The 26,263-nt window shown below is 48.1% G+C and overlaps 1 protein-coding gene across 3 annotated transcripts; it reads left to right on the plus strand.

The window, feature by feature from the left end:
- Positions 1-2,823: 2,823 nt before the first annotated feature.
- Tnip2 (TNFAIP3 interacting protein 2) lies at positions 2,824-18,204 on the plus strand. Of its 3 annotated transcripts, none has more exons than XM_046423629.1 (6): positions 2,824-3,229; positions 11,705-12,016; positions 14,030-14,110; positions 14,550-14,798; positions 14,983-15,102; positions 17,212-18,204. In XM_046423629.1, the coding sequence occupies exons 1-6, from the start codon at positions 2,972-2,974 to the stop codon at positions 17,473-17,475; spliced, it is 1,284 nt and encodes a 427-aa protein (XP_046279585.1). In that variant the 5' UTR covers positions 2,824-2,971; the 3' UTR covers positions 17,476-18,204. The 3 variants fall into 3 exon arrangements, with proteins under 3 accessions (XP_046279585.1, XP_046279584.1, XP_046279583.1); XM_046423628.2 differs by having other exon boundaries at positions 2,928-3,229; positions 17,139-17,388; XM_046423627.2 differs by having other exon boundaries at positions 2,935-3,229; positions 11,705-11,992.
- Positions 18,205-26,263: the final 8,059 nt, after the last annotated feature.

Raw genomic sequence — 26,263 nt, forward strand, 5'->3', positions numbered from 1 at the left:
AAGGATTGGAACCCTAGAATCTTCTCTCTGGTGCTGGAGTAACTGAAAAAATGCCCCAGTCTTAACTATGCCAGGAAAAATGGAGCAAGATGGAGAAAAAGTCTGACCCTGGAAGGGCTCTTGGGGATGTTGGCCAGCAGGGAGTTGTAACTTCACCTAGTCCTCAGTCTGCCCCCCACACCAGGTAGCACACCTACATGTTTCAGGAACAGACAGCCTGGGTGGTGACTATGCTGACCCCAATGACGTGGCCAGCCAAGAAGTCTCATTGGCTTTTCCTTCAGCAACAGAATCAGGTGGGCTCTCGGCATCTCCATGGCCGCTGCTCTGGGCCAAGCACCATTGTTTCCCTCTTGGATGTCCAAAGTCAGAACCTTGCAAGGCTCACGAGTCACCCGGAGAAAAGCTTGAGCCTAAGCTGGTCTACGGGGTCCCACTGCCCCATCTCCCTCCCAGCATCAGAGAAGTAAAAGGGTCACAGAATTACAAAGGAATCACAGAATCAGGACTCGGGGATGTAGCACAGTGGTGGGTGCTTGCCTAGCATTTGCAAGGCCCTGGTTCCATCCCCAGTACCGCAAAAAAATACATAAAGAAGTGAATCATGAACTCCTGAACTGTGGGAGGATAGAATTTGCACAGCGAGGAGGAATCATCAGTCACATCTCAGCTAGTCCACTGGTGACGGGGTGACGAAAGGCACAGACCTGTGTCATCAGAATATGCCAGAGCTGCTCCTCAAGCAACAAGCCATGGGCTGAACACGTCTCTCGCGTTGGACCATTGCAGCACCTGGAAAGCCTATCTGGGTTTACCCTCTCAGGCTTCCCTGCACTCTTTGCATGAACCTGAACATGGCAGATCAGCTGGCCCTGGCCCCTGTTCCTGTACCTGAGTCTCTCCTAGGAGTGTACCCCAGCTTGCCCCTGAGCTGTCTGCACTTCTGTACCTCACCAGGGCTGCACAAACCAGCAGGGAACCTGCCCTCTGTAGGTCATAACTGGTACAAGATTTGTACAGGGCTGTTTGTCCTGGGAATTCACGTCCTGGCCCCTAAGGTATGGTCTAGAAGTGGGGCACAGGCTCTGGGTGGGCACATTCCCTTGGCCACGTGGCCTCCTTCTCTGCAGGGAGGGCAGAAGGCAGAGGAAAGCCAGAGTGGGGTGTGGGCAAGGGAAGGACCTACAATTGGGAGGACAAGGATCATCACCATAGAGAGCATTTGACCCTGACCAGCCCTCCCAAGGACTCCACCGTGGCCAGGGACATGTGAGCGCCACCATTTCCCCTCTGTCTTAGAGAGAGGGGGTAGAGACAGGGGCTGAGAGGTGATGTGTGAGGGAGGCAGAGTTGGGCCTGACAGAGTTGGGCCTTGGAGGCTGCTAGATGGAGCCACACTTTCCATCCACAGAACTGGATTAACCCTTGCCCTAACCCTCAGGGGTTAGACAGGGAGCAGATTGGGCATCTACCACTGAGAGGAACAGATTATGGAGGGATGGCAGGTGCTCCAAGTCATCAGCAGTCGCATGCCTGGAGCAGCCAGGCTGTTCAGTGTTCAGTGACTGGGGACTTGGGTACCCAGGACTCAGGGAAGAGACCTCAAGGCACCCGGTGCTCAGTCCTGTATGCTTAGGTGCAACGTGGGGGTGGTGGGTGACTCACATTCAGGTCCTGCCTGAGGTCTGGTCCCCAAGCCTGTGGGATCACAATGCCCCCTTGTGGACACTCAAAAGGAGGGACCCCTCCCATGGGTAAGGGCTGAGGTCAAGTGCTGTTACCTTGGCTCTTTAGGTGAACAGGTGACCACAGGTTGCTGTGTGTGATGGGGGGATGTTGCTGCTAAACTAAGTTAGTGGCTAACCTTACTAGTTGCAATTTAGTAGGTGGGCCTGGTCCCCAACAAGCTCCCCAGCCCCTACACAGCCTCCTTCCTTGCACAGCTGGCTCATGAGGCCAGCAGGGCAAGGGCTGATGTCCTAGTATCCAGATAGAAGCCGCAGAGCGGGAGGGGCAGGGCCCAGAGGGACCCGAAGAGGCTAGGCGAAGGGGGTCTGTGCAGGATCTCAGTGTACGATTTCCAACAGTAGATGAACCAGAGTGGAAGCGGTGGTCTGTCCACTCCCCCGCTCTACCTGGTCACCTGCTGGGAACCTCACGGCCCCTCGCTGCACTTAGAGGGAGATCCAGCCTCTTTGCAGGGCCTGGAGCCCTCCTGGTCTGCATTTTGCGTTTGCCCAGGCTCAGCCCAAGCTGTGTGGATCACACAAGGGAAACACAGGGTGCCTTGCACAGGGACCTACATGGAGGAGGGAAAGGCATCCACACAGGGCAGGGACACCCTGAGCAGGGAACCCCTAAAAGACCCCATTTGTGCATAGGCACCATTGGGGGTGATTGAGCCCTGGAAAAACTCAGCATTTGTTTGGGAAGTTGAGGGAAGGAGAAGCGCGGAGGAGGAGGGCCAGCTCCCTGTTGCCTCCTGCCCCAAGAGCAGCTTCTGGCATTGATGTGTTCCACCCACACTTGCAGGGGTTAGGCATCCGGCTCTGGGTGCTATGTGAGTCCTGGGTGGGTAGAGGACCTCTCTGGGCGAAGTATCTCCGTGTGACCGACTGAATGCCACGCCCTCAGCACACGGAGCTCGGCTCTGGGAACCTGGCCTGCAGCCCAGGAGGCGGATTCTGACCCATACTCTGGAGGTCGGCTGACTCCTCCTCGTCTTCAGTAGCTGCATCAGAGGCTGCTGGACCCCGCGACTCTCCAGCTTCCCAAGACGCGGGGGAAATAGGGTCGTTGGGACTAACCCCCACCGCAGGGGATCGGCCTAGGAGCTCCCTGGGGACCGCAGGGCCTGGGCGGGCGAGGGCGTGGCCCGCCGGCGGAGTGGGCGGAGTGGGCGGCCGAGTTCCGGGACGGCCGGCCGGGCGCGGAAGTGCAGGCCGCCGCCGTCCGCGGCAGGCTGGCAGTCATGTCCCGGGACGCCGGGTCCTTGCTCGCGGCCGCGCCGCTCAGCGGCCTGTACCTGGAGGCGGGTCAGCAGCTGCGGCGCCTGCAGGACCAGCTGGCCGCCCGGGACGCCCTCATCGCGCGCCTCCGTGCTCGCCTGGACGCGCTCGAGGGGCACGCGGCGCCGTCGCTTGTGGACGCGCTGCTGGAGCAGGTGGCGCGCTTCCGGGAGCAGCTGCGGCGGCAGGAGGGCGGCGCCGCCGAGGCCCAGCTGCGCCAGGTGCGGGGCGGGCGACGCTGCGGGCGCGGGGTTCTCAGCGCGAGTTCTGCGGGCTGAGAGTTGGGGCTGCGGGCGCGGGTGTGCGGGCTTTCTGTGCGGGGTGTAGGATTCCAGTGAGGGCGGGTCTTGGGTGCTGGCCTGTTGTGGGGTCCCTTCCAGCCCGGCCCAGTAAAGCCCTGGTGACAGTGCCGCTTTATTCTGGGAGTGACCTCAAGGGAGGCGCCTCCCTGAGTTCCAGGACAGGTGTGAATCCTTTCTCCTCCTCCTCCTTGGTGTTGTTCTTTCACGAGCACCCCAAACAGAAGCAAGAATAATACTTTCCTATAAGTTGTTTGTAGGCCCCCAAATCAGGCAAACTCTGGCATCTGTTATTTCATTTGGTCCATGACTATTATCCTGATTTTTCCAGGAAAGAAGATAGGCCTGTAAATGGAGTGGCCCTCAAAGGACACCTTTTGTTTCTAGGACTGGTCCCATAGCCGGATTTTCAAGGAAAAAAGAAACATGGCTCTGTTTTCTGATTATAAAAGCAAATAAAGGAAAGAATAGAATAATGCCCCAAACCCCCACATTGAAGAGGTAACTGGTTTTCCAGCACGTGGCCTGCCCCCTTCCTGCTTTTCTCTGGGTATAGGGCACAGTGTTGAGTTCATGTTCCCTATACAGTTTTACTAAGGTTGTCAACATTTCCCCATCTGTATCATTTAAAATAAACTCAGCAGCCAGATGTCTCTCCAATTCCAGCTCCTCCCCTCTTTCTGGAAGGCCAGTTGTAACTCATCAGAGTAGAAAGGAGATAGAAAAGTCATCTGATCTCTGCCACTGATATTAGTGTAATGGTCATTAAGGGCCACCGATGAGTACAGAGTGGGGTCCCTAAGGGCCCCATTTACCCTATCACCAGAATGTTTTGGGGAGTGGTTAGGGGATATGGGCACCTTACAAGCAGAACTGTACTTCAATCTAGAGGCCATGGGTATTCAGCCTGTGTCCACAGCTTCTCATTGGGGGATGCCCCACAGGGCAAGGTCTGTGGTCCCAGTATTGCTGGTCCTTCCTCCCCCAGCATATATATTTTTGGGGGATTTTTACTTATTATTTTGCAATTTTATTTAGGTAATTTTGTTTAAATTATTGTGATAGTTTTGGGCTGGGACTGTAGCTTATTGGCAGAGCGCTTGCCTAGTGTGCATGAGGCACTGGATTCGATTCTTAGCACCACATAAAAATAGAATAAAGGCATTCTGTCCACCTTCAACTACAAAAAAAAATTTAAAGATTATTGTGATAATTTTAAATATTATGTTTTTCAATCTGTCAAACAAAGTGACCAAACATAGCTATCATAAGTTAACGTGTGGAACAACTGATTCTGATAGATCTGTATGTTTTATTTCACTGTCATTTTTTTCTGTATCATAGCTCCTTAGGTTAGGTGGTTTGCAAAGGTAAATGCTGGCTTAAGCAGAGAACTAACATAGTACATTTTTATGAAGATAAATACATGTCTCAGCACAATTTTATCAAACATCAAAGGAATTGTGTTGTCAAATCAATACAAATATGGCTGGCCACTTTGGCACACACCTATATTCCCAGTGACTTGGGAGGCTGAGGCAGGAGTATCACAAGTTCAAGACCAGCCTCAGCAACTTAGTGAGGTACAAAGCAACTCAGCAAGACCCTGTCTCAAAAAAAAAAAAAAAGTTCTGGAGATGTGGCTCAGAGATAAAGCACCCTGGGTTCAATCCCCACTACCAAAACAACAACAATGCAAATACGAGGGTCATTCTTTTTTTTTTTTTTTACTGTCTCAAGTTTTCTCCCCTCCTCCTCTCCCTATACTCATTATCTTTAGATGCTACCAGTGAATATAACATTTTTATATTTGAAATCATTTGTCTTTTAACTGCAGCAAAAGAAAAGTAACTGAAGCTGACTTTAATGTTAAATGTTAATAGAAATTAATAAGTGTGAAAATAAATGAGTAACTATAATAACCTTTCCTTAAAGAAATGGTTAGTTTAAATGTTATATTTCCAGATGTAATAATATGTTGTGATTGTGGACAACTGATTAAAATAAGAGAATTGCATACAAACTTAGGTTATTTCTAAGGGATACAGAAAAGTTGTTTCATACTTGTTATTCCCCAGACAGAAATGTAAATGGAGGGGAAAAAACTCGAGAAAAAGACAAGGTAGGGACAAGAGACTTAGGTGGCCAAATCTGTATGTCATTCCGAACACCAAGCAACATTGGGCTTCCATGCTACTTTAACAGCTGCCTGTGGTCTTTGATCCAGAGGAAATCTCCAGGAGGTCAAGGTCAGGATAATGAAGTGAACCCTTCTATGGAACTCACTTCTGATAGTGTGATGGATCTTTTAATTTGCTAGCATCAAAACAAACTGTGGGGCGGGGATGTAGCTCAATTGGTAGAGCGCTTGCCTTACATGCACAAGGCCCTGGGTTCAGTCTCCAGCACCACACACTCTCACACACACACACAAAAAAAAAAAACCTTTGCCACTGTGTACACTGGTAGTAACTGAGAGATAGACAATGGAAAGGGAGCTTCTTTCCCATGAACTCTTGGATTTCTTCACTGGGTCTAAGTCTTGGTTTACCTGGACCCCATCATGGTCCTTTGACTAAGGCAGAAAACTTGCTGAAGAATCCAGGTGTGGTCCAGAACATGGTCCATATGTGCAGTGGTGGAACTGGACCTTGAGTGGTTCAAGTGTATTAGTAGGTTGTGTTAGACCAAAGCTTATGAGGTTTCACTGGCTCCTGGCATAGGGACAGCCAGGTTTGGGCTGCAGCATCTAAGGGCTGCCCAGAAAGCAGGAAGGGACAATACTGGATTGAATGGTGTCTTCCCAAAATTCATGTCCTCCTGGAACCTCTGACTGTTGACCTTATTTGGAAATGTGGTGCTGCAGATGTAATAAGCTAAAATGAGGGTGTGTCCTAATCCAGTGACTGATTTCCTTATAAATGGCCATGTGAAGGTATGTAAGAGGTCATGTGGAGACAGGCAGAGATTGAAGTGTTGCATCTACAAGGTAAGGAACTGGGAGCTGAGAAGGAAGGCTTCCTCCTGGAGCCAGGGGAGGGAACAAGGCCCTGTCCACACCTGGATCTTGGACTTATGGCTTACAGAGGTGTGAGAGAATAAATTTCTGTTGTTACATCAATAGTTCGTGGTACTTGGTTACAGGGCCCCGGCAGACTAATCCAGGATGCAGGCCCGGAGGCTCAGCCTCCTGTGTGTAAGACTGATCCACAGGACTGTTGATAGCATTCTTCACACTTGGTCCTGAGCATAGAGCTATTGGGGAGTGGGCCAGAGAGGCCAGGCCAGTCACCATTCTCTGTGTTGTGCCGGAGTGTATAAGACGGCAACTCCAGCACAGGCTGTACAGCCGTAAGTGTCCCAAGAACTGTAATTACCTGGAAACAGCCGGGTGAGCCAACTTGAATCGCTCCAGCTTAAGAGCCAACAAGCACTGAAAACAGGCTCGGGACCAGGCTTCGCACTGTGGGCAGGAGGGCTCTGAGAGAAGCCTGGGCAGCAGGCCGCCAGTGGCTTCGCCTCCACCTTAGTGGTGTGGGAAGAAGACAGCCCCGAAAAAAGTGTAGTTGTCACCTAGCAAGTCTCTCACACAGTGAGGTTATTTTTAAACTGATGTTTGAAAGCCAATTTTTATATTTTTTTGTTGGTGCTAGAGAGCAACCTTGGGACCTTGTGTGTGCTAAGCAGGCACAGTGCTACTGAGCTCACCCCAGCCCCTGCAAGCTGATTTTTCAAGAAAGAAGAAAATAAAAAGGCTGCCAAGTTCTTTAGATTCACCTACCTCTTCCCATAGTCAGCCGCAGCTCTGTGTCTCTCCTTTATCTGTGTTGGAAGCCAATTGAGAATCCAGGCCTTGTCTGTATGTATGGCCCAGTCTTGGTCCCAGTAATACTTACTGGGCAGCCACGTGGAGCAGGGCCCAGTGCCAAGGCCTGGGACGAGGAGGCAGGAGGGAGCCATATAGAGATGGCTGTTTCTCCCACTGTCTCCTTTTGGCCAGTGGAGGAAGAAGGCTTAGAAATCAGGTTTTGTTCAAAGTCCACTAGTGCTGAAGAGGGTCTACGGACACTGCAGTGGATGGAGGCATTGAGGCAGGGTGGCTGTCCTCACTCAGTCACACTGGCGGCTACTTTGAGCCTGGGAGCATCAGTTTGTGCACCTGTGGAATAGGAGAGACAGGTGTGGTAGAGGGCATGGAATCCTGTGGTCAGTGCGGAGTTGGGCTCAGGAAGCAGTGAATGCTCCTGCTACCACAGTCACATCTGATGCATTTGCATATATATCAATACTACTTTTTTTGTTTTGTTTTTTAGGTGCTGGGGATTGAACTCAGGGGCTCTTGACCACTGAGCCACATCCCCAGCCCCATTTTGTATTTTATTTAGAGACAGGGTCTTACTGAGTTGCTTAGGGCCTCACTTTTGCTGAGTCTGGCTTTGAATCCACAATCCCCCTGCCTCAGCCTCCTGAGCCTCTGGGAGCCATCGTGCCCAGCTCAATACTTGTTCTTATGTGTATAGATAACATATTTTCCCTGAATAAACTTCAGTATCAGAAAGAGACATTTCTCTGTCATGCTGCTGAAAAAAATTTCAGCTTTTGTTTTAGAAAACTTAACATTTAAGTGTATGCTATTGTCGGGTCTGAATGACCATCTCTGTTTACTCCACAGAAGGTTTTGAGCCACTGCTGAGGGGAACTTGGTCTGGCTCAGGTGAGCATGGCAGAAAATGTCACTGCCCTGGAAACTTCATTGTCACTAAACAGGCAGTGTGTGAAGAGCAGAGCTGTGGTGCTGGCTGATGGCAGCAAGGTCCGGGAGGGGTGGGCCAGGCCAGGGCCAGGGCCAGGGCTGGCAGGGCTCTGCAACACTTCCAAAGAGCAGCTATACCATCCACAAAGTAAGGACATGGGAGAGGCCCTGACCAATTTGTAATACCTTCAAAAAATGTCAGCTTTTAAATAAACTCAAGATCAGGAAACGCCTGTGCTTTTGGTGCTAGGCTCAATACCATGGAACCGCACTAGTGGGAGCCTAGTGCTCAGTCTTCTTTTTCCTGTTCGTAGCCCTTTGTTACGGAGGCTACAGGTGGTTCTCATCTGGGTAAACGCCCCATCATACTGTGTGTGCCCTCCTGTAAGTGGCCACATCCTGGTAGGTGAACTGGCACCCCTTGGCAGCCTGTGGTGGGCCGCTAATGGGAACCCTTGGAGAGCCTGGAGCCCCCTCTGTTCTTCAAAGCACTGAGGTCTAGGCCACTCCGCCTCCCATCCTGCAAGTGCAGTGGGGCTGCTCTGGGAGACCCTGGTACCCCGGTCCCCTCCACACAGAAAGGCCTGCCTGCTCCGTGGAGTTGTCAGGGTCATAATGGTGAATGCTATGGCCTGGGGAGAATAGCTCACCTGGCGGGGAGAGGGAGGCGCCTGAGGCCTCTGACACCTGTGAAGTCAGATGGAGGCACAGATGTGATGGTTGACAGGTACAGGTGCTTAACATGTTTGGGCAAAAATCCAGTCTACACTGGCACCTTCCATCCCCAGATTAGTTCTGCATCTGATTATTATAACTGGACGTTTCTTCTTTTCTCTTTCTATTCATCTCTACAACAAAGTTTAGGGAAAGTGGGAAGGAAAAGATGCCCAGAGAAAAGTCCAGAATGATCTGAGTCACCAGGTTAGCATACACAGGTGCACCCTGGGCCTACCCCACAGAGCAGCTATCATGCTCACCGTGGAGTTTGGGTGGAGGAGTGCCAGGAGACAGGGCGGGGCCTGGTGCGGCCACGCTCCCCAGCTCCATGGATCCTTTCCTCCCCTTTCCTCCTTTCTTCCTCTTACCCTTCCTCCCTGCCTTCTGTCCTTCCTGTGTCAAGGACTGAGCCCAGGGCCTGTGCATTGTAAGACAAGTGCTTTACCACTTACTACTACTGCTTTTCTTTTTCTTCTTCTTGGTGGTGCTGGGGACTGAACCCAGGGCCTTGTACATACGAGGCAAGCTCTCTACCAACCGAGCTACATCCCCAGCCCTTACCTCTTACTTCTTGACCCGAATCTTTTTTTTTTTTTAAAGTTTAGTTGTAGATGGACACAATACCTTTTATTTTATTTATTTATGTGGTGCTGAGGATCGAATCCAGTGCCCCATGCATGCAAGTCAAGTGCTCTACTACTGAGCCACAGAGTGGGGCCCCCAGCCCTGGACCCCGCCCCTTTTTTTTTTTTTGGTGCTGGGGGTTGAACCCAGGGCTTTGTGTATGCAAGGCAAGCACTCTACCAACTGAGCTATGTCCCCAGCCCTGGACCCCACTCTTAAAACAGTCCTGGCCATGCATCCTCTGGGCATTCCCCTGTGGCTCTATTTGTAGGAGAGGACAGCTACAGTGGTTAAGAACAAGGCAGGTTCCTCTGAGCTGCTGTGAAATCAGGAGATTCCAAGGAGAAAAGAAGCATGATGCATAGTGTTCTGTAGTTAACTGTGTAAAGCACACACATGGAATAGTGATTATAAATGTGCCCAAGTAATGAATAGCAGTTATCTTTGGAGACTGAGGTGGACCAGGGAGGGATTGGGGAAGGAAAAAATATTTATTTCCTTTTGTATATATTTGAATTATATTTTAAAAACAGTACATATGTTTTTATGATTCAAAAAAGCCAGAGATTGGGGTCTGGGGTTGTGGCTCAGTGGTAGAGCGCTTAACTTGCATATGTGAGGCACTGGGTTTGATCCTCAGCACCACATAAAAATAAAGTGGAGGTATTGTTTGTATCCATCTACAACTAAAAAATATTTTTAAAAAGCCAGAGGCTAGGTTGTGGCTCAGTGGTGGAGTACTTGCCTAGCATGAGCCAGGGCCTGAGTTCCATCTCTAGCACCACAAAACAAGGCTGGTCAGACTCACCTCCTAGTGTGGCCCTCTTCACAGGTGCAGGAGGTGAGCGAGGACCCAAGGCAAAGGCTAGATTACTCCCCCACCTCCGGGGGACACACTGGGAGTTCTCTGAAGCAATCTTTTCATGGGTGGATGATTGAACTTTCCTCACCTCCTTCAGACTGTATGTTGGAGGGTTTGTTGAAAATGGGAAAGCTTAAGTTTAAAGCCAAGTATTTAAAAACCGTCATTTTGGTCAGGTGCTGTGGCACTTACCTGTAGTCTTAGAAGGCAGAGGTGAGAGGATCACTTAAGCCCAGGAGTTCAAGATGAGTCTGGGCAAGATAGAGAAAGCCTGTCTTTAAAAAAAAAAAAAAATTTATACTAAGCTACAGTTGTGCACACCTGTGTCTGTAACCCTAATGATTTTGGAGGCTGAGGCAAGAGGATTGCCAGGTTTGAGGCCAGCCTCAAAAATTTAGTGAGATCCTGTCTCAAAATAAAAAATAAGGGCTGGGCGCAGTGGTGCATGCCTATAATCCCAGCAGCTCTGGAGGATGATGCAGGAAGATCACAAGGTCAAAGCCAGCCACAGCAACTTAGTGAGGCCCTAAGCAACTTGGGGAGACCCTATCTCAAAATAAAAATATAAAAAAGAGCTGGGATATGATGTGGCTTAGTGGTTAAGTGTCCCTGGGTTCAATCCCCAGTACCAAAAAATAAAAAAATGTAAAGAACTGGGCAGATAGTGGTAAATCCCCCTTCAGTTCAATCCCCCATTGAAAAAAAAATTGGTTTTAAGGATTTTTTTTAAAATAATTACTGTTGGGTATATTAGTTTTCTAAAGCTGCTAGAATAAAGCACCACAAACCAGGGGGCTTAAAGCAAGACAAATTCAATCTTTCCACAGTTTTGGAGGCCAGAAGCCCCAAATCAAGACATCTGCTCTCTCCAAAGACACTGGGAAGATCATCCCCACCTCTCCCAGGCTCAGTGGTGGCTGCAGTCCTCGGTGTTCCTTGGCCTAGAGATTCATGGCTCTAGTTTTTGTCTCCCTGCAGCCTTCTCCTGTGTGCACCCTAATTTCCCTATTCTTCCTGCCTAATTGATTATGGTTCCGGGGATTGAACTCAGGGGTGCTCTACCACTGAGTACACCCCCTGTTCTAATTTTTTATTTTGAGACAGGGTCTTGCTAAGTTGCCCAGGCTGGCCTTGAACGTCAGTACTCCTGCCTCAGCCTCCCAAGTCTCAAGGATTATAGGCCTGCACCACTGTGCCCAGCCAGCCACTTTTAGTAATTTGTTGATGCAAAATCTAAAGTTAAAAATTTCCTTGTGAAAACAAATTTTTAGATAAAGTTTCAGAAGAGCATGCTCAATGCAGGTTGAGAAGCCTCCCTTCTGAGAGGTGTCATCTAGTGCTGGGTGATCCTTGTCAGCTTTTCTTTTGCTTTATCAATGTTTGCTTTTGATATTTCTTTTTTTTTAATCAAATAAATTGTGCTTTAAAATCTTCCACTTAGGAAGTTGAGAGACTTACTGAGCAACTAGCAGAAAAAGAGAAGGAGACGCAGCAGCTGATGAGCCAGCCTCAGCAAGCCCGGGAGAAGGAGCTTGTCCTGTTGCGGAGGAGTGTGCTGGAGAAGGAACGGGCCCAGGCCGCCAGCCATGTGCTGTGCCGCTCCTTGGCCGATGAGACCCACCAGTTACGCAGGACGCTGGCTGCCACTGCACACATGTGCCAGCATCTGGCCAAGTGTCTGGATGAACAACATGCACAGGGGGACGTGGGGGAGAAGTGCCTGAAGGAGGTGGGCCACAGTGAATCAATTGAGGTGAAGACGGGGTGGGGGTGGGCAGAGGCATTGTCCACACGCCCCTGGGGTCCCTGTGCAGTCACGGAGGTCAGGGTTGCCTTGAACCCACTTCTATTCTCAGTTTGGAGGACTGGCTAATGGGGAGCTGGCCCATCCAGGGACTTGGCAGGATGCCTACCCGGCCCCAACACTACCTGCAGCTGACCCTGGACCTGATGGAGAGATGGCCCTGTGGCATCTTCTGCCCCGCTGAGGATGGGGAGGAAGGGCTGGGATGGGACAGCCCTGAAGAAGCATCATTATGTGTTAGGCCCGTGCTACTGAGGCAGAGGTGGGCAATTCTGCTAGGGAGGGCAGTGCCTCCAAATGCCACCTGTGCAGGGCCAGGCTGGAGGCTGCAGAAGCCCACAAGAGCTGGCCCCTGTGGGCTCCCTGCCTTTGAGTGGGTCCAGGCTGGCCCCCCTGGTGTCATGTGGCGCCAGTACTCTCTCTGAGCTGGCTTTGGGCATATCCTTGCCCTAACATGGCCTCATGCCCACAGCTGGGAGACCTGGCCATTCCGAGATACACTCCTCCTCCCACCAATTTACAGGACATAGAGCAGCTCTGTGTCTCAGCACTATACCCCCAGCTGGGCACCACGCAAGGTGGAGCTGGTGGCTCTTCTAGAACCGGCCAGGTCTGGCTATGGCTTTGTTAGGGTTTGGTGAGGGGCTCAAGGACAGTGAGGATCTCAGCATCCAGAAAGTTGTTATGGGAAGGTACACCTAGCTAATGAGGGGCCCCTGATGGGCGGAAGCTGCTATAGGCCAGTGCTGTCCATGTCGTCCTTCCCACTAGGTTGTTGTGGGGATCCACAAGACGCTGGGAATAGGCACGCAGGGTTAACCTTGTCCAGGTGACACAGAGTGCCCAGAAAGGCAGAAGCTTACACCCCAGCACAAGGCCTCTCTCATTCAGGGCCTTTCTAGACAGTTCTCTGAGGCTGCTACAGGTTCACACAGAAACGTAAGTACTGGGGCAGGTAGGACACCCAGCTATGGGTAGTGTCACCATAGTGCCCACTGGGAGAAGACCTGCTAAGAACCACCTGTCTCGGTGGGTGGATTCTATAAAGGGCACCTCAGGAAGAACACATCTGTGTTTCAGAAACCCAAAGGAAGGGGCGTCTGGAGGAAGTGGGTCCTCTTAGTCAGCTCTGGTCACAGTGACGTTCCCTCTCGAGACTTGAAGCAGCCACACGATGGTCAGCTCGGGAAGGTGTGGGGCTGATGGTGGGGGCAGGCATCTCCTTGGTTTCTAAATCAGTGTCACTTCTTAGCCTGGGACTCAGCTGAGTCACCAGGGCTTCCCAGTGCCGACTGGGTTAGTACATGTATTTCCTGTCATTTGGGGAATTCTGAAAAATTGCATCACTGGTATACAGTCGCCCACTGTCCAGTGCACAGAATTTCTAGAGTACAAATTGGTTTCATGAGACTTTTTAGTTAGGTCTGCCAGCTATTGTTTGGGGTTGTTTTGGGACATAGTTCTGTGACTGAATCCCCTTGACTCTGCATGAGGCCTGGGCTAGCTGCTGTGTCCACATTAGCCACATTTGAATCTGACTGGGCAGGAGGGGGATAAGTTGGATCCATAGCCAGGCCTGCCCTCCTGCTGGGGTCTTCTGGTATATAGCAGCATTAAGGTTCCTGTCCTCTCTGCTATCTGTTACGATGGCAAGTCTCAGAAGGTTTTATTTCATTTGGCATTCCAGTGCCTTCAGACTATGGCTTTAGAGTATTTAGGTGTAGGACGTTTAAAATATGAACAGCTCACATTGGCAGGATGGGATAGAGACAGTGTCAAGGGTGCCCAAGGCATGGCCCAGCCCTAGCGGGGAGTGGGCCTGGTCAGGGAGCTAGAACCAACAGCTTCCTGTCAAGCAAGTGGTCACCACCTCCTATACTGCAGGACAGTGATGATATGTGGCCTCAGCCTCTGAGTCAGTCATGTGCTAACATGGCTTCCCTCTTTCCCTTTCTCATGCAGCGAGAGCATACAGATGGGGATCAGGCTGCTGTTGAGAAGTTACAGGAAGAAAATCGACTGTTGAAACAGAAGGTGACTCATGTGAGTGTCTTTGACATTTCCTTGTGAAGATCCCTCGCCCTAACAGAGGGCAGGTGAGGGTTCTCTCCTTGGCCTCTGCCCAGAAGTTGCTCCTGCCCTCCATCCACTCAGCTGTCCCCAGAGACCAGAACTTGCTGCTCAAGAGGATATGCAGGACACTTCCTGTCTGCCACTCCCCACAGTTAATGCACCAGTCTATAAAGAAGCACAAGTTACAGTCTGGAAGTCCTGTTTTCAAGGCTGGAAAACTGTACTATGTCCACTCTGTTTAAGGTTGAGTCTCAGGATTCTCTGGTTGTCCCCCTGCACAAAACAGAGGGAGGTGACTTCCATTTAAGAGGAGAGCCTCACCCCAGTTATACTCTAAGTCCTCTGTGCTAGCTGCTAGTTGGCTGGCCGCCTCAGGGCTGTGCTGTGAGCTCCTGCTCTGCCCCCACAGGTGGAAGACCTCAATGCCAAGTGGCAGCGCTATGATGCCAGCCGGGACGAGTATGTGAGGGAACTCCACGTGCAGCTGAGGGGGCTGCAGGCCCCCCAGGAGTCTGAACTGATGAGGAAGGAGATCTCCCGGCTCAACAGGCAGTTGGAGGAGAAGATAAATGACTGTGCAGAAGTGAAGCAGGAGCTGGCAGCTGCCAGGATGGCCCGGGACTCCGCACTGGAGCGAGTGCAGATGCTGGAGCAGCAGGTGTCTGCCCATGGGCTCTAGGCAGCGCCAACAAGACACACGCTGCATGTGGCAGCCATGGTCTTAGGACAGACTGGGTCAAGGCTTGGAGGCACTGGGTGGGCAGCAGTCAGAGGGCACTGGGAGAAGCCAGCCAAGGACTGTCTCCTTCCTGAGCAGAAATGAGTATATTGTCTCCTTTCAGCTTCTTGCTTACAAGGATGACTTCGCGTCAGAAAGGGCAGATCGGGAACGGGCTCAAAGCAGGATTCAGGAGCTGGAGGAGAAGGTCACTTCCTTGCTGTACAAGGCTTCCCAGAGACAGGTAGGTGCAAGGGCCTGTCTCCTCCCCTCAGGGCTAGTATTTTTGTTTTTCTTCATGAACTTCAAGCCTCTCTGTCTGCTGAGACCCTGATTTGCTGGTGACCAGAGTCAGACAGAGCTGCCTCATCTGAGCCCTGGGGCTCAGTCCTGAGAGACCTCCTGCTGGGCTCGTTTAGTTGTGGAGCAGCTGGCTTGGTGGTTTGTTAGCAGAGGAGTCTGCCCCCAGGCCTGTCCTGCCTCCCTGTGCATTGCTATGATGTGGCTAGAGAGCTTATCCTGGCCCCAGACTCTCCATGCATATCTGTCCTTGCTGTGAGGTAGGGACCCTAGTTAATGGCACATAGATATGACATAGACCCTGAGTGTCCAGTAAGGTCCTCCAGCATAGCCACTGTGCTGAGCTCAGTGCTGTCCCCACAGTGGAGGAGCCTGGAGAGTGTGAGTTATAACCAACAGAACCTCTTAACCTCTCCCTCCATAGACTCATGCTCCACAAAATCCCAGGAGAGGTATTTGTCTTTAGCCACTTTGTATCTAATACACTCTGTCCTGGGGCAAACTGTGCTCTCTCAAAGAACTTCCTGTCTTGACAAACTGGATACTAGCAATGCCTTCAGAAATCAATGCACTCCAAGCCAGAGCTGGCCTTGAAAGTGCCCCTCCTGGAAAATCATGAGCAGGACCTGGGGGATGTGAGGAATACCCACAGTGCTCTGTGCTGAGCAGCTGCTGGATCTCATTGGCTGACAGCCTCTGCTTCCCTTCCCCTGCACAAGGGGCATAGGGGAGTCATGAAGGATACCATTTCTTTAACACCCTTGGACTAAGACTACAGCAGGGGTCCTGGATGCAGTCGCCAGTTCTACTTATAAATGATGGAGACCTACGTTCCCCTCCTAAGTTCACAGACCAACAGGGTGGTATAGAAGGCTTCACCAGCCACAGTAGGCTCCCCAGAGCCCCTGCCCAGCCCCAGCAGCCAACTTGGCCTCACATAATGCAGCTGGGGTGTTCCCCACCCTCCAATTCCTGGTTTTTCTAAAACAGGGTATTGTAGTACTAGGAAGGGATCCTCTAGCATGATGCATGGGCAGGAAGGGGAGCATCTTCTGCTGACCTTTGTTTTTGTCTGGGCTTTCCTGGGATTTGGTTTTGTCTGTGGGTTTTCTGGCCTTCCTGAAGGTATGTGATTTGGATTAAAGGGCTGATAATGGTGCAGTCACAAAGATGGTCCCAAGTGGCCTGTCAGGCAGCCTCTCAAATAGTGGAGCCAATTCCAGGTTTGCCTGATCTGAATTCTCCAAGGGATTCCTGCTCAGCCCCAAAGGCAGGATTTCTGGTGGGGCTGGTGGTCATCAGCAATGAAGTATGCAGGTGCTACATGGGCTCTGCAAGCTGCAGAGTTCATGGCAGTTATCTGGAACATGTGTCAGGCCACACCAGGCTATGCCAACAAGTTTTGAGGCTGAGCCAAGGACACACCCCTGTGCTGCTGGAAGCCCCCTGGGGCTCAGTCTGCGCAGCATCCCAAGCCTCTTAAGGGAGGTCGAGAGAAGGACTGGCCTTAGTTTGCTGCCTCCCCACCATGAATTCTGCTGCTGCTACTCCACGATGGTACATGGGACTTGTTCCCAAGGCCACCTTCTGGATCAGGTCTCCTGGGGCTCGTGGTCCTATCAGGCCTTCCAGTGCAGGTTGGGGAGTGAACCCCACTTGGGCTGTTCCTTCCTGAGCCCATGAGGGAGCCTATGTGGGACCTCTTCAGTTACTTGCTGAGCACCTCCTTATCTGGGTTCGGGCTATGGCATTTAAATTTAATATCTCTGGGCTGGAGTTGTGGCGCACTCGCCTGGCATGCGTGCGGCCCGGGTTCGATCCTCAGCACCACATACAAACAAAGATGTTGTGTCCACCGAATACTAAAAAATAAATATTAAAAAAAATTCTCTCTCTCTCTCTCTCTCCCTCTCCCTCTCCCTCTCTCTCCCCCTCCCCCTCCCTCCCTCTTTAAAAAAAAAATAAATTTAATATCTCTAGTGGCTAGAACCCAAGGCCTGGCTTTGTGGCCTCCAGCACAGGTCCTGTGAACAGATCTTTGCCTTTTCTGCAGGACACCCAGGAGGAAGGCCCCTGCTGGATTCATACTAGGAGCAGAACTGCCAAGTACTTAGAGACCGATGTGTTGGAGCTTGGGGCACCTGGTGGCTGGAGGCCTGGGCCTGGGTCCCCACAGCTGGAGTCTCCTGCAGAGGACGTGTGCCCCAGCACAGCTCACAGAGGACAGGGTGACCTTCAGTGCCCCCGCTGCCTGGGCTACTTCAGTGACACGCAGGGTGAAAAATTCCTCAGGCATGTGTCTGAGTGCTGTCAGTGAGCCAGGGCCTCCTGTGCCCCTGTGGTTTCCACCCAGCACAGCTGCCCTAGGGGATGTGGGGGTGCTTTCAGACATGGTGGGTTGAACTCTACTGAGACATAGGGCGCCCAGAATGAGATAGGAACACTCTTAAGAGTTCTCTTTGGTTCCCTTTTGGCCACAGCTCAGACTGGGTCTGTGGAGCTGCCAGCAGAGCTGGAGTCAGAGATAGGGTCAGGAGCATCTGGCAGTGGGGGCAGTCCTGTCCAAGCTGCCAAGCCAGTCTGGTGCAGGGACACCTAGAGGCCAGGTACCTTGCAGCTTCAGATGCTGCTGCTTGCCAGAAGCAGGTGGCTGCCTGTGGGAGCCCAGTGTGCCATCCCCAGGATGGAAGGCTCATCCTGTGCCACAAAATAAGGTGTCCCGGGCTGGGGTTGTGGCTCAGTGGCAAAGCACTCACCTAGCACGTGCAAGGCCCTGGGTTCGATCCTCAGCACCACATAAAAATAAATAAAATAAAGGTATTATGTCCAACTACAACTAAAAAAAAAAAAAAAAAAAGAATAAGGTGTCCCTCACAGCCCAGCCCTGTGTAACATACGCATCACACTAGGGACCCTCCCAAGCCAGGCAGAGCCCCGCCTCCACATAGCACCCTGCATTGCAAGAGCATTTATCATGCACCCAGAAGTTAAAGTATATTGACTTCATGTTAACTTATTTTTATAATAAATGTACTCACTATTGTGATTGTTCTGGGAATCCGTGTGGGGTGGGAGTAGGGACAAGCAGTGTTTTCAGGTGCAGGACTTAGACCAGCTGGCAAAGAGAAATGCTCCTGCTCTTTGCTCCCAAGATGAGGTCAGTGAGAGCCAGGCTGGCCTTGCCTGTTGGGCAGAGGCTGCCTCGGCATCTGCAGGAACAGAGGACTTCCATTTCAAGCTTTCTATTTTTAGCAGCTTCTTTGATCCAGGTAAATACCTGAGCTCCTGATCTTTACTCCAGGATACTTGTAGAAATTCCTAGGGTTTGTGAACTGGTTTGCTTACAAGTATACCCTGATTTTGTTGTTGTTTTACTTTTACTTATTTATTTATTTTTATGTGGTGCTGAGGATTGAATCCACTGCCTCACACGTGCTAGGCAAGAGCTGTACCACTGAGCTACAACCCCAGCCTGCACCCTGATGTTGGATGGAAGTGATTCACAGGGAAGAGGCCATCCTGTGACAGGAGCAAGGCCATAAATGTGAACTCCACATTCTTCCAAGTGCTGAGGTAGGATTATGGGCCACTCTAAGGGAATTGGGCAGCAGCCCAGAGCTCTGCCATTGGCCTGTTTCATTCCTAGCACAGGACATGAAGGAAAGGGGTAGGAATGAGGTAGGAGGAGATAGGTACCAACTGGGAGCATGTCAGAACTCTGCCAAGCCAGGGCTGCTGCACAGTACATGTCAGAGGGTCATAGTGTTGGAAGTGACAGGAGGGGAGGGGACTGTGTGCTGACTGCAGGAAGACTGGGTGCTGTGTTGTTGCTACATGTTCATTCATTTAGACCTTGCAGTGATTCTGGGGGGTAGCACTACTATTCCCAACAGAGGTGAGGAAGGTGAGGCAGGGAATAAGTCACACAGAAGCTAAATCACAGAGCTCACGTTAGGCCCATGCTTCTGGCTCATTGCTTATTGTACCATCTGTTCTTCCTTCCACCTGTAGCAGTCGCATGCTGGGGGCCCCGGGCCTAGATACAGCTGTCCTCCCTCTTGCCTGGAACCCCCTCATCTTTCCATTTGGCTAAGGTCTCCAAGTTATAGCTCTGGTGTTACTTCTGTGTGATTCCCCTGATCTCTCTTCCTGAGCCCCACTGAAGAGATCTAGTCCATGTGGCGTGGAGTGGATGAGACCAGCAGAAAGCCTCAGTCTGTTGATCTGGGGAGTGGTGGGGGTTTGAAGAAATCTGAACACTGGAAATAGAGGTTGGAGATACCTCAGAGAGAAAGGGACCATAGAAGGGGGAAGCCCAAATCCTTGGCTGATGCCTGTAAGGTATATACTTGGAGTGAGATTTTAGGAGTGGAGAGAGAATAGCTAGAAAGCTGGAGAGGAGCAGAGATTTCAGTGACACCCACTGAAGGAGAACAGAGTTTGCAAATTGAGTTCCTCCAGGTTAGGGGGACTTGGTAAAAATCTCAGATTTTCCACTCAGATTTTCTCAGATTTTTTTTTTTTTTTTTGCCACACCTTAGGAGGAAAGTCATCATCCTGGAATAAAATCAAAAAGACCTGTTCTACAAAACCAAAAAAGTTCTAGACCAGCCGGCAATGACTTACTTGCCTATTAGAACAAAACCTAGCACTTTTCAGAGAAACACAACAGAATTCAGGGACCTTATACTATATTAGTCGCAGGTGAAATCGATAAAAAAAAATACTAACCATGTGAAAATGAAGGCAGACAAACAAGCTGACAAAATTTATAACCAGTAGACTATCCTACAAGAAATACCTATACTACAGAAATTATTCAGATAAAAGGAAAGTGATTTTTGGATACAATAAGACAACATAGGAAGAAACTAAGAACATGAGTATGAATAAATATGAATTAATATTGCTCATTTAAATGAACAGAGGGGGTGCTGGGGTATGGCTCAGTGGTAGAGTGCCTGCCTAGCACATGTGAAGCACTGGGTTTGATCTTTAGCACCACATAAAAATAAATGAAAAAGTCCATTAATGTCTAAAAAAAATTAAAAACCAAACCAAACCAAAAAAACAACAGAGTGGAGCTGGGGCTGGGATGTAGGTCAATTGTAGAGCACTTGACTAGTAGAGTAAGACCCCGAGTTTAATCCCCAGTATTGCTAAAAACAAAAATCAATATCTTGAGGGTCCTAAAACATGCAAACATGACCTCAGGAGTTCATTAGGTAGAAAAGAAAATGCTTCATGGAGTTGCACCATTACAAGATTTTACACTGATTTAAAGTGGCTTATAATAAGTGAAGGAAGCATACTGCAATCTCTGGGGTGATCACTAAACTAGTAATACAATATTTGATTAAAAAGCTAATAGAGGGGCTGAGGTTATAGCTCAGTTTTAGAGTGCTTGCCTAGCATGTGTGAGGCATTGGGTTCAATTCTCAGCACCACATATAAATAAATACATAAAGGTACATCAACAACTAAAAAAAAAAAAAAAGAGGCCAGGCACGGTGGCACACTCCTATAATCCCAGCATCTTGGGGGACTGAGGCAGGAGGATCTGGAGTTCAAAGCCAGCCTCAGCATAAGCGAGACGCTAAGCAACTCAGTGAGACCCTGTCTCTAAATAAAATACAAAATAGGGCTGGGGATGTGGCTCAGTGGTTGAGTGCCCCTGAATTCAATCTCTGGTACCAAAAACAAAAGCTAATAGAGGGTGTGGCTTTGTGGTAGAACATTTGCCTAGCATGTGTGAGGCACTGGGCTCTAATCTCAGCACTGCATATAGATAAATAAAGGTCTATCAACAACAAAATTCTTAAAAAGAAAAACCAGACAAACTTTAAAAACAAAAACTAACAGAAAAACAGAATAGTTTTTTATTAGGACATGCTAGGAGGGCTGGCAGTGGTACAGCTCTTGCCTAGCATGGGTGAGGAACTGGGTTTGATCCTCAGCACAACATAAATAAATAAATAATAAAGGTTAAATTCTTGGAAAAAAAAAAGACATGTTAGGAGAAATAAAGGAATAAAAAAGTGATAAGACAAATAGAAAATAGATAATTAGCCAGGTACAATGGTGTGTGCCTGTAGTCTTAAGCTACTAGGGAAGCTGAGGCAAGAGAATTGCTGGAGCCCAACACTTCAAACCAGCCCAGGAAACATCTCAGAAAATAGATGGTAGACAGAAACCCAACTATATCAGTAATTACATTAAATATGAGTGGACCAAACACTGTGGGAGACAAAGATTATCATACTGGATGGTAAAAAAATAGAAAAAAAATAAGCCTTACCTGTATACTTATTAGAAAAGATGCACTTTGGGCTGGAAATGTGGCTCAGTGGTAGAGTGCCTGCCTGGCATGCATGGGGCCCTAGGTTTGATTGATTCCCAGCACTGCAAAAGAAGAAAAGAAAAAGAAAGAAAAGAAAAGATGGGCTGGGGATGTGGCTCAAGCGGTAGTGTGCTCGCCTGGCATGCGTGTGGCCCAGGTTCAATCCTCAGCACCACATACAAACAAAGATGTTGTGCCCGCCGAAAACTAAAATAAATAAATAAATAAATATTTAAAAAATTCTCTCTCTCTCTCTGTCTAAAAAAAGAAAAGAAAAGAAAAGATGAACTAAAGTTTTGCATATTTTTTCATGTGGTGCTGGGGACTGAATACAGGGCTTCTTGCCTGCTAGCAAGTGCTGTACCGTGTGGCCCCATCCCCCACACAAGAAAGGATGCACTTTAAATATCAGAACACAAGATTTAAAAGATAGAAAAAGACACCATGCCAATATTAACCACGAAAATAAGAGTGGTGACAGGAATTATCAGAGTCAAGTTTAAGACAAAATATCAAAAGAAATAGAGACACTGAATACTGATAAAAGGGTAAATTATGAAGAACATGTAATATTAATGAATTTTCAGAAAGATAACAAGACTTTAAAAGATATAAAGCAAAAAAAAAAAAAACTAGATGAGTGCACAATTATAGCTGAGTTGATTTTTTTTTTTAAGTTGAACTTTTGGTATAGCTGGAGATTTTAACATACACTTCTCAGTAACTTGTAGAAGCAGTTAAAGATAAAAAGTAACAATATGAAAGACTTAAACAAAATAATTTACCAACTTGACTTAATTGACATGCATAAAACATTAAACCCAACAAAAGACAGCTATATATTATTCTTTACAGGTGTACACAGAACACTTAGGAAAAAAGACAAATTTCTGGGCCATAAAGCAAATCACAACACATTCCAGATAATTACAATCAGACTTTGTGTTCTCTGACCACAGTGAAATTAAAACAAAATCAATAATAGAAAGATAACCATCAAATTTCTGAGATCTCTCAGATATTAGAGAAAAGAGGACACTATGAACAATCTCATGCTAATAAAGCTAAAATCCTTGAAAAGCACACCTTGCGAAAATTGACAAAAGAAACCAGAAAACCCCAAATAGCTTTATATCCTGTTTTGAGTAAACTGAATTAGTCATTAAAAATCTTATCAGAAAAAATACTACAGACCTAGATGGCCTCACTGGTGAATTCTTCCAGACACATAATATCAAGTTCACAAATGCTCAGAAAACAGCGTGCTTCCCCAATTCATTCATGATACTAATTCTGAGAAAGACAAGAATCCTAAAGAAAATACTAACAAGTTGAATCCAACAATATAAAAAATAGTACTACACCATGACCCAGTGGATTTTTAAAATAGGGATATAAGACTCATTGATTTAAAGAAAATGCAAAGAACCCAGCTGCCCACCTCTGCATCTTGGATCTGAGGGAATGCACAGCCTTAAAATCCACCTGACCTTTGCTACTTTGTAACAGCAGCCCTTGAAAACTAATGCACAACCCTGTTTATGAGATTGCCAACACAGAATTCTTAGAAAAAATAGATCTATCAAAAATTACCATTTATTATGAATGAGGAAAAAATCTATATGCTCATTTCAATAGTACAGAAAAAAAATTTATGGCAAAACTCAGTGTCCACTCATGATAAAAGTCCTCAGAAATGAGGCCTGGTCAACACCCCAGCTCACATTACACTTGAAGCAGGACTGCTGCCCCTGCTGCCATCCAGTTGCTCACAGGTGGCAATTCCACAGTGCACAGCAGGTGCTGCCCAGAGAAGCAGGGAAGCTACAGGGAGAGAGGAGAGAAAGATCTAGAAAGAAGACATAAGACTATCCTCTTCACTGATGATATGACTTATGTTTATGAAGAAAACCCCAAGGAGTAAAAACGAAGCTTGGTACTAAGTCAAGGATGCAAAGTCAACAAATGCTTACAATAGGAAATTAGAAAAGGAAAAAATAAAAGGTATTTTTTTACTCTGGTGCTTAAAACCAGATGAGATCTGCCTCCTGAGGCCAAGCAAAAGGGATTGCCGTGGAATCATGGGTCATTTTAGTTCCCTTAAAAGCAGATCCTGGGACAGGATTTTTCTGCAACTCCTTGATTTCTACAGGGACTCTGGAAGGGGAAGGTGAGTCTGGGCAGGAAGGTGGCCTCTAGGAGGGCACTGTAGACAAGTGTCCTACCACTGAGCTACTCCCCAGCTTAGAAAAAGAAGTAAGAATAATATATAACTTATGTGATTTGAATCAAGTCCCCCCAAAGACACAATGACCAAAAAGACAGATTAAAGTCCTAACCCCAGGAACCTGTGAACATTTGGAAACGGTGTAACTGAGTTAAAACGAGGTCACACTGGAGTAGTTAGACCTTGATCCAGTGACTGGCATCCTTACAAAGGGAGACATAGACAGGAGAAAACACATGAAGATGGCAGCTGTTGGGAGAGCGCATCAGCCAGTTTAGGGACCACCAGAAGCCCCAGGGGAAGAGTGAAAGATTCCCACTCAGAAGCCCCAGAAGGAACCCAGCGCTGCATCTTGGATCTGAGGGAATGCACAGCCTTAAAATCCACCTGACCTTTGCTACCTTGTAACAGCAGCCCTTGAAAACTAATGCACAACCCTGTTTATGAGAATGCCAACACAGAATTCTTAGAAAAAAATAAATTTCTCAAAAAATATGCAAAATCTCTACAGTAAGGGCTACAAAATCTTGCTGAGTAATTCAAGAATATAGCAAGAAATTCAAGAATACATACATCAGTGACTGAGTTTGTTACTGTTCTTAGAGCTGGACAACTGTCCCTTAAGGCTTCCTCTGTGAGGTGTGGAAGCAAGCCCATCCCACCCTCATGCCTTAGAACAGCTACACATCACAAGCTCACCTGTTGGGCGTGCATTCCAGTGGTCTCTGGTCCTCATGGGCATGCCGTCACCTGGAAAAGAACTCCATACTGCCTTCCCACCTCCCACCTCTGCAAATTTCCCTTCTCTAAATTTGTATCCATAGTCATACTTTGTGATTTTTGGTGCTTGACTCTCACTGAACACAGTTTCAGGGCTCTCCATGTTGTAGCATGCACCAGTCCTTCATTCTTTTTTATGGTTATCACATTACATTGTGTGGATCTGGCCCATTTACCGGTTGTTGGATTGTCAGTGCTGTCCTGTGAATCTTCGGCCTGTGATGTCTCTACCTTTGGGTTGTGTGAACAGTGCTGCTGTGAACATTATATATAAACCTCCGTGTGGACACCTCTCATAGGCATAGATCCAGGAGTGCAATGGCTGTACCATGCAGTGACTTCCTGTTCAGTCACTGAAGAGCTGTCCATCCCAAGGTGGCTCCACCACCTTATACCCCACCAGCAGGGTGCAAGCCTTCTGATTTCTTTGCCTTTTCCCCAACACTTGTTACTCTGACTCTCACAGAAATGCCACTTTCATCAGCATTTCTCCAGTAACAAATGATGTTGAATATTTTCATGTTCTTCAAGACCACTTGTGTAAATTCCTTGGAGAAATGTTTATTCAGATCCTTTACCCATTTTTAAAGTGGGATGTCTTTAGTTTTAAGAATTCCTTGTAAGGAAGGACTGGATAGAAGTCCCTTAGCTGATTTTCAATTTTCCCCCCATTCTGTGGGATGTTCTTTATTCTTTTGGTGATATCCTTTCTATTCTGAGGAAGCCGAGCTCTTCTACTGCTTGTGCTTTGCTGTCATATTCAGTGCTGAGTCCAGTGTCTTGAAAATTCACCAATTTCTTCTAGAGTTTGTTGTTTTAGATCTCATGTTTTAGGCTTTCTACCTTAATTTTCATATACAGCATGAAGTAAGAGGGTCCCACTTCATTCCTTTACATGTGGATACCCACCAGTCCCAGAATCACTTGCTGAAGAAACTTTCTTTCCCTATTGGATGGTCTTGGCACCCTTATCAGGGCAATTTGATGCTAAATGTATGGGCTTATCTCTGGATGCTCAAATCTGTCCCATTGATATGTCTGTTCTTGTGTCAGCGCCACACTGTCTTGATTACTGTTGCTTTGTACTAAAATAGAAATGTCAGTTCTCCTAATTTTTTTTCTTTTTCAGAATTGTTCTGAGTATTCTGGGTCCCTTACCATTCCACACTAATTTTGGAATCAGTTTATCGGGCTGGGGATGTGGCTCAAGCGGTAGCTCGCTCGCCTGGCATGCGTGCGGCCCGGGTTCGATCCTCAGCACCACATACAAAGATGTTGTGTCCGCCAAGAACTAAAAAAAATAAATAAATATTAAAATAAAAAAAAGGTACTGTGTCAATCTACAACTAAAAATATATATATATAAAAAAAGAATCAGTTTATCAATTTCTACAACATAGTTGGGATTTTAATGGGGATTGTGTCCAATCTACAAAACCAGTTTGGGGAGTACTGCCTCTTAACAATGCTAAATTTTGGCAGGGTTCAGTAGCAAATATCTGTAATCCCAGCAGCTCGGAGTGTGAAGCAAGAGGATCACAAATTCAAAGCCAACCTCAGCAACAGAGAGGTGCTAAGCCACTCAGTGAGACCCTGTCTTTAAATAAAATACAAAAAATAGGGGTAAGGGGGGCTGGGGTTGTGGCTTAGCAGTAGAGCACTCACCTTGCACGAGTGAGGCCCTAGGTTCAATCCTCAGCACCACATAAAAATAAACGAAATAGAGGTATTTGTCCAACTACAACTAAAATAAATAAG

Source organism: Marmota monax, unplaced genomic scaffold (genome assembly GCF_021218885.2).
Source record: "Marmota monax isolate L192 unplaced genomic scaffold, Marmota_monax_Labrador192_F-V1.1 WCK01_AAM20220418_F8-fsc00009, whole genome shotgun sequence".
In the NCBI taxonomy this organism is placed as follows: domain Eukaryota; kingdom Metazoa; phylum Chordata; class Mammalia; order Rodentia; family Sciuridae; genus Marmota; species Marmota monax.